The sequence below is a fragment of the Crocodylus siamensis genome, chromosome 12 (assembly GCF_052110815.1).
Source record: "Crocodylus siamensis isolate JL-2025a chromosome 12, ASM5211081v1, whole genome shotgun sequence".
Lineage (NCBI taxonomy): Eukaryota > Metazoa > Chordata > Crocodylia > Crocodylidae > Crocodylus > Crocodylus siamensis.
In genome coordinates this window covers 37,526,808-37,535,216 of record NC_143406.1, presented here as the reverse complement: position 1 = coordinate 37,535,216, position 8,409 = coordinate 37,526,808, and the positions used below count along the sequence as shown (strand labels likewise).

The 8,409-nt window shown below is 42.2% G+C and overlaps 1 protein-coding gene across 1 annotated transcript; it reads right to left on the bottom strand.

Annotated features, from left to right (window-relative positions):
* Positions 1-529: 529 nt before the first annotated feature.
* On the bottom strand, positions 530-6,856 carry ANKS4B (ankyrin repeat and sterile alpha motif domain containing 4B). The gene is made up of 2 exons (XM_090023731.1): positions 6,630-6,856; positions 530-3,299 (listed from the first exon to the last, which is right to left on the bottom strand). The coding sequence occupies exons 1-2, from the start codon at positions 6,854-6,856 to the stop codon at positions 2,210-2,212; spliced, it is 1,317 nt and encodes a 438-aa protein (XP_089879857.1). The 3' UTR covers positions 530-2,209.
* Positions 6,857-8,409: the final 1,553 nt, after the last annotated feature.

Genomic DNA, 8,409 nt, shown 5'->3' with positions numbered 1-8,409 from the left:
TTTGTCTCATGTTATCTTTCCTGTGTCTCAACTCCAAGAGTCAAAATGGCTGCCTTTTGTAGCTAATCACTTGCTGTGTAAAAGGAAAAAAGACAAGCCAGTTCTGCTGTATTTGGGGACTGGGTTTTTTATGGTCATGGAGCATGTTTTTTTCCAGGTTTGTCCAATTTAGATTGTAAGCTTCTTGGGGAGCATCCATCCTCCTCCATTAGGGGTTGTCTCTCTCCATCAAAGGCAGCAGCATAAAGCAGATTTACAAGTGGAAATGCACAGGATGAGACTTTTTTGAAAGAGAGAGGTGCCTAAAGATGCTGCTGGGCAATTGGCAGCATTTTCAAAATCACTCTGGCACTTTAACTCCTGTTGATTTCAGTTGGAGTTAGGCACTTGTGTGCCTAGGATAATTTTGAAACATGCCTACCTCTAGCTTTAAGCACATGCCTACCTTTTAAACCTGGCCCCCAGAGTTGTATTACAGGCATCACATGGTACTCTGGTCTAGTCTTGATGCTCATTTAAGTGCACAATGTAGTGTAGAGATGGTTTATTAATATCTACTGAGACTTTAATCAAAATATGTAACAAATTAACATGTGACAACTGGCGACTCTTCTGATGCATGTGGCCATTTTGCAGTTCCACCTTTAGTGACATCATTCATAGCTGGGTTGATGTTGTGGTAAGAGTTCTGCATATCTTCTGATAACAAGTGTAGGTAGGGAGACGGAGAAGAAAGTGGATGGTAATACAGTAGTGAGTGGAAATGGTCATTTGGAATTGGATTTTAGTCATCTTGCAAAGTAAATGATGACAGCTTAGCCAGTAAATCGGGACTGGGATGGTGAGGCTACATTTATGTCCAGCAGTCTGAGCTCAGGCAAAATTACAAGGGTTGAGAGGATTTGGCCTTTCAGTTAAAATGGTGTCTGCAAGTACATAAAAAACATTGCTTTTTTTTTTTTGCTTTGTTCAATAGCCAAGGGTTTCTTGGTTAATTACCTACTGGATGCTGTCTGGTTTAATTAATGTGCTGGGAATTGCAGTTGCCCACCATGGGATTCCAGAACAGCTGCATAATAGAAAAGAGTATTGACGTTTCAAAACATTAACCCACTGAGTAACTGGATCCAGTAGGCAGAAGTTTTCTCATCTCAGCACCTACAGGCAGAGAGAAGTTGTTCTTTGAAATCAAAGCCTTCCCACATAACATAGTCACTTCTGGTCAAAGGGCTTTGCTGGTAATGTGGGGAGCTCAAGGGTGAATGTCCACATCTTGGATCAAGGTGTGGGTGTTGTCCCCCCCACCCCTCCCTTTAAAGCGCAGTAGCATTTTCCTTGCTCTGGATGCTAGGTTTATTTATATTATTAGCAGGGCTTGGGGCCTAATTTTCATCAGCAAAGATCAGGCAGAAGGGGGGTAAAATGAAACATACAACTGATAACAGAAAGCCATAGCTTTTCTTATGCAAGTACTACTCCACCAGTGCCCAAATCGGTAGGTTGCTTATGGACATCATATCTATAATCTTTGCTTTGAATGTAAGAATGAAAAAAGAGCATACAGCCCAAACCAAACACCTCACTTAGACCTCTCTTCCTTTGTTTTCTTTCACTAAGGACCATCCCTAGAGTAGTGAGAAGTTTAACTAATAATGACATGACATTTACTGTGAGTCAGTATTATTTACTTTCAATCAGAGCCTGTTGGAGTCAATGAGCTGAGAGCTGGGATGAAGCAATAGTTCTTAGATATCATTAGTATCAGTGAGGGGAACTTGTATCAATCCATCATAGCATTGCAAATTATTTTCATTTGGTATAGAAGACTAAAATGCTCTGACCGTAAACATCATCTGTGCATTGGTGTTGAAATGCAGAAATGGCTTTTGTCATGATATGGAGCATCAGTGGTAGTCGCTAATAATTTAAATAATTCAGCATGTCCAAAGAAGATACAACTCGCATGAGCTTCAAGTCGGAGAGAATTGACATGAGCCATATTTTCCTGTTGCTTATCTACAGTCTTTATGTTGGCCTACAGTTGTCTGTTCAAAGAACCTATTATTATTGATCATGTTGAGCATCTTAAGTCAAGTGGTAACCTTTTTGCCTTTCCCCTGAATGATGCCTGGAAAAAAACCAAACCTGCACTAGGCTTTGAAACAGTGGAATATAATCAATGCACAATTATAGTAGCGGGCATACTTGTTTATAAGCGAGTATCTCCTATTTTTCCAGGATTCTGCAGTGCCTGTTTCCTTCTATCTACAGCATTGAGGACTCTCTTCCTTGGGCCCAGCTGCATTTGTATGCTCTGTAGATCTTCATCAGAACATAGCATGAGGGCATCTAAATCAATCTGTTCTCTGAGGAAGACCGGAACAAACTCATTCAGATTCTGAGAGGCCAAAAATGCATCAAGAGGAGTGCTTTCTGCTTCATCATCTTCCCAACCAATTTCTTCCTCATTCCAAGGGACGTCAAGATCATTTTCAGTGGCTAGCTCACTTTCATTTTCAGACCCTCTCTGTTGAAAAAACTCACCAGATATTTTAAAGGTTATTCCTTGTTTCTCACAGGACATCTCTTCGGCATTTATGTCTGCTGCCAAATTTCTTCCAAACACAATTTTGCCCAGACCTGGCCGTTGGAAAATTGACATATGCTCCTGTTGGCTTTCCTCTTCAGAAATGTTTCTCCCTTTAGAGTAATTTAGGAATTCATCCTCATCTTTTTCATTGAATACATTCATTACCCCCATACGTGCAGCCTTGCCTTCCTCCTCTTGGCTACTCTTTTGTGTATCCTTATCAGCTATGTTTTCATCTTTCTTTTTTGCCTTCGTTCTGAAGGTGTTCTTCAGGCTTTTGGAGAAGGTGCCTGATGTATTGGGAACAAAGAAATCAGGCACCTTTATTCTGGAAGCTGTGCCTCTGGCAGAATTTACTGATCCAAGCTTTTCTTTGTTATAATTCCTTGTCATTTCATGTTGGTGCTTCTCCTGGCGCTTTTCACATTCCTTGATTTGTTTCTCTGCATTCTTCTGAGCCTGGGCCTTGAGTTTGGAGACCCTCTTGGCATTCATTATGGTCTGTTCAGTAGCAGCTTTGTCAAGGAGTCTGACGCATTCATGCTGGTCCCTGCTGGCAGCTGCATCCAGCGGAGTGCGCATATCATTATCCAGAGCAAATATATTGGCACCAAACTTGATCAAGAATGAGAGACAGTGGATATGACCATTGGAAGCAGCATGATGGAGTGGAGTGTTCCCCCAGATGTCACATTTGTCTGGGTCGCCACTAAGGAGCAAAACATCAGAGAGAGTGAGGTCCATCAAATACATCTCAAACATAAGTGCCTGCCACAACGATGCATTGAGGGCCAAGTTCAAATCTGGGATAAGCAAATGCTGTTCTAGTGAAGAAATGTGGATGGAGGGTTATGGTCTGTAATATACTTTTACCTGCTTACACCAGGGCTGAATCTCGCTCTAGTTCAAGTCCCATCACCACTTCTCTCTGTGAAACTGAGCTAGCACTTTGGGCCTGCAGCCAAAGTTGCATTTCAACCACACAGAAGAACAAATCCTTTATCCTTTGGGCTTTTTGGGTCTTGGGTTCAAGGACTGTGCTGCTTCATTCACCTACCCCAAGCAGAGGGCAAGGAATGGATGAGTGCATACTGCCCCTTCTAGCAGGTTGAATTTATTACCCCTGTTATGGCTCAGTCATAATTTACTGCTGATACAGGCCATCATTTGATTACTCACTCTTTTCCCCCTGCCTGCCTCCTTCACCTTGAAAACAAAAGCGTGGTGGGGTGCCTCAGCTGGACAATGAAGGGAATTTTACCATCAACTTCAAGAGAAGCAGGACCAGACCCAGACCTAAATTATATTTCATTACATCAATGACACAACTTCCACTGCTTTCAGTGGGACAGGGATTTCATCCATGGTATTTTAAAAGCTACTGTGATTAGCCTTTCTTTCTTTGAAGTAAAATGCAGGAACAGTGGGAAACCTCTGCATTTGACTGCCTCAGAACATAGTTTGTGTGGCAGCAACAGCAACTTTCATGATGGGTAATAAGTAAATTATTAGGAATAAAGGCCTTAAGTCTCCATGTCTACTATAATTAGGTAAGGTTCAGGCAGAAGCTATAGTTTTTCTTCAGCTGCTGCTTAAACTGCTTCTATTCCTAACCCTTCCCCCAAAGTACTCCTGGGATTTGAAAAGCAGAAATTCATAGGGACTGCATGGTTAAAGACTGCTCTTTCTGCTGGCCTCCCAGGCTCCCCATGGACTGCAGCAGCTCACAGTTCAGGGGATGCTGATCTCTCTGCCACCTGCCCTGGAAGCCAAGCCCAGAGCAGGGGAGGACTGAGACTTGGAGCAGGAAAGGGGAAGAGCCCAGCCAGCTGATGGGCTTTAAGGGACTGCAGGGTGCCTTTGGGAAGGTGCCACCAAAGGGCAACACTCAGTGGTCCCCTTCGGCATCCACGCTTCAGCAGGGATGGGGGAGGGGCAGCCATTGTATCTCTGGTCATAAACTGAATAATGTCTTTCTTTGGGGGGAAGGGGAGAATGAGTGGGTTTGGGGAACAACCCCACCAGGTGAGAGAGAAGGATGAGCTTCAGAGGGATGTTATGGGAAGGGGGAGAGGACTCTCCTGGATGAGAGGCAGGGGGTGGAAGGATTGGGGTATTTTGGGGGAAGGTTTAGTCTGTCACTGTCCAATGTAATACTTTGTTCTGTTTTTATGTGTTGTTTTATTTTGGATTGAAAGTGGTCCTGAGTGGTTTTTGTTTTTTTTTTTGGAAGAGCAGCATATAAATCACATAAATATATTCATACATACATAAGTAAGAAGTTTAGGTGTGTCCACAGTAATGTGGCAGCTGTATGGTCTTAGAAATCCCTTGTGCCAATGGCACTTGCATACCCAAAGACTTTTGTGCAGCTAATGTGCCTTGCCTGCGGTTACACAGGAGTTCTGTGGTAGAGCATAGACCTGAACCCAGTTTTCCCAAGTCATTCCCTTACTGGATGTTCCTTCCTTTTGCTTTAAGGAAAAGAGGCACGTATTAGAAAGTCATTTTTTAATCTTGAGAGCCTCATCAGCCTGGGGCCTTGTTTGAAAATCTTCCAAAACGCAGCTTCTTCCAGAGACTCCAACACTGCTGAGATTTAGACCAGTTTCTCTGACTCTCAAAGTTAAGGAGCCTCAGGTTAAAATGAATGATGATTTCTTGAAAGCTGTAATAAAGGTTTGAAGCTTTTGGATGCTGTCCTGTACCAAGCTGATACCAATTTTAAATAAACTTGTGTAACTAATGAATAGAGAATATAGCTCTGTGGAAATCCTCATGCTCTGTGACCGTGGAACCTGGGAACACCTCTTGCTATATTCATTTTTCTTAACTAGTTACTTTCCCTTTTTATCTTTTCCTAAATTATAAGCCAGATCACCAATGTATTCAGTAACATCACTGGAGTTGCATATTGTTTTATATCAGTTCAGAATCTGGCTTCCATTTTTTGCTTCCCTAAGGTGATAGCAATAGTCATGCAGTCTAAAGGTCTCTTTTATTGGCAGTCGGATGTTTCTATAGCCACACCTTAGATCAGGAAGCTAAGAGGGGCATCTACCTAATTACACTTACCGTGTACAAGGAACATTTTTTTTTTCTATTTTTGTAGAAGGGCAAAACGCAGCTGAAGAAGTATGTATCTTTCCTTGGTTTTCTACTCTTTGATGGTTTCGCTAAGTGAAAATTCAAACTGTTCTAGTCCCCTTCTTTCCCCAGTGGAAGACTCCACATAAGAAATAGACTAAAGAGAAGACTTGGAGGAAACAGTAAGGAATCCAGAGTAGGGGAATGGCCTTTTTATAATTTATCTGTAGTGCTGGTGCATTTAATAATTAATGTGAGGAAAAACTATGTCAGAGAAATCTCCTTTAGTCTCTATTTAATTCCTCTGCATTTTTCCCCTGAAATTTTACCAGCTCCAGCAGAAACACAGATTGTTTTTCAGGCATAACAGCAGTTTTGTGATTTTTCTGCTCTTGATAGCACTAGATTTTAGATCCAGCTCTTTCTGGTTTCCTTCTGAAAATCATCTAGAGGTTATGAGATTTGAATTTACAAAACTATAAAGTTAAGGGTGTATTCCAACTTCCATTGAAGTAAATGGCAGCTCCTGTAGCTCTCACTAGCAGCAGTCCTGCATCCTGGTTTCTAAAGCTATACATGGCTCAGACACCATGGAAGCCTGTAAGTCTACACTAGTGCACCGGGGCTTGATTTGTACAGAGTGGTTTGCATGATTATGGTCTAAACTAGTTGTGCCCCATCCATCTGGCTCTGTGGACCTGATGAGTGGCACAGGACTAATTTGCTCTCTCTGCCCAATCCAGCCTGCCAGTTGAATACCACTGGCCTCAACCAATGGAAAAAAAAAATGAAGCAGTAACACCTGATAAAGATTGAAAGCCCCCACAAGAAAACAAGTAATTTAGAAAGCAAGAAACTGCCCATTTGCACCAGTATTTGCATTAAAAGATGCTGCATGATCATTGTAATTTTGCTTCATGGGCTTTGGGAGGTTGAGGCCTATTCTACTTACCCTCTGCTGCATATGACTTCCAGAGCTTCTAGAAGCCCATGATAAGCTGCCAAAAGGGTGGGTGTCATCCCATCTTCTTCTGAAGTATTGAGATCTTTTCTGGTCGCTTCTTTCAAAAGGTCCAGATTGCCGTCAGCAGCTGCTTTGTGATACCTGGTCGACATTTTCAGTAGATCCCACAGCAACTTCCGGGGGTACTGTTTCACTCTGCGTTCTAGCAAGTGCATGCAGCCACACTTTTGCTATCAGGATAGTTAGTTAATAATTACAAGCCAAGATGTCAGCTTCAGGATTGAAATGAGAAGGCAAAGTTCATCCCAATAGACAACTTGCCCGGAACACTGCCTCATTAAAGCAGCTGCTGTACAGGTGTCTTGGTTCTCTGTGAAGTGACTGTCCATTTGTTTTTTAACTCCAGTATTTTACAGTTTAAAATTATGGGGGATTCTTCCTCTAACTGCATGTCTCTCTTCCCCTTCCTTACACATTTGGGGTGAAGTCAAAGGGAGCTTTGCTATTGACTTGTGTGAGCAAGATTCTGCTCAGCGTTAAAACCAACCCTGGGTGGGTGAAACAGAGCACAGTACAAGCCACTACACTTCAGACTATGCAGCATTTTATTCTTAGCTAATTACAACAAATTCATCTTGTCTGTGAAAATGAAACAAAATGAATGGTATTTTTCACCACACAGCTCACTTCATCTCAGAATCTTAAAGGGTGTTACATATAGGAAATAATCCAATAGGTATTGCTATCCCTATTTTACAGACACGCAAATGGGAGATGCAGGGAGTTTTAATGACTTGCCTAAGGTAGCAAAGTGATTTAGTGACAGAGCTAGAAATAAAATTCAATAGTCCTGGGCTTGGCCTCCCAATCGGTGTAAAAGGCCTGACCCCTATCCTCATAATAAGAGGTCTTCCCCTTGGGAATGGTCCCCCTGATTTTAATTGGATGGCCTGTAAAAATGTAGTAGGGTTATGATGGGAAAAGCCATTGAAGTATCTCACTGTGGTTCAAGAAACATGTTTGAGGCCCCTTCCAGACATTTGCTTAGGGCTGTAGCCCAATTGACCCAGCTGCAAATGGAACATGGTCATTCAGGCTGGGGAGCCAAAAATGGCCAAATGTGATGCCCACCACATTGTGCTCTTGTGTGGTGTTGGCTACAGAAGCGGGAGTGCTAGAATCACATTAGCTTTATGGGCCATTAGGCTTGAATGCACCTTTGGCTTGACTTGTATGAATGAGATTGCTGTGCGAGGAAGAGCCTGCAGGATGGGGCCCAAATTCTAACTTGGAGATGCAAAAGAATCCCAGACTGAAGTCAAAAATAAAAGGTCAGTTTTAAAGCAGTAGCTGAGCAGAAATCAATATGGGAAGACTCATTGTTTAATAAAAAGCTCCAAATTGCCCTTATATTGTCTTGGTTACAATCAATACACCTGTCATTTAGCATTATTTTTTCCCGGGTGGTGTTTTATACATTTCACTGCTTTAACTTGTACTTTACACAACATGCAGGCAAGAATTAGCACCAACAGGATTTGACATTTGGAGCCTTTTATTCTTTGGTAAGAGTGGAAGTAGCAATTACAAAACAGTATTTACTTGAATCAGTATAACTGCTGCATGCAGTGAAGTCTCATTTGTTTTCCACAATCCCTTCCATATTACATCTGTGAGGCCCTTACAAATAAGTTTCCTCCCTCAAATATGGATGGGCTTGAAATCTTCAGGAGCCAAGGTTTGTATGTGTTGATGGAGAGAGAGGACC

Coding starts and splice junctions, on each gene's coding strand:
- ANKS4B (XM_090023731.1), bottom strand. CDS start 6,856: ATGCACTTGCTAGAACGCAGAGTGAAACAGTACCCCCGGAAGTTGCTG. Junction 3,300..6,629: donor GAAGTCATATGCAGCAGAGG/GTAAGTAGAATA, acceptor TTTGCTCCTTAG/TGGCGACCCAGACAAATGTG.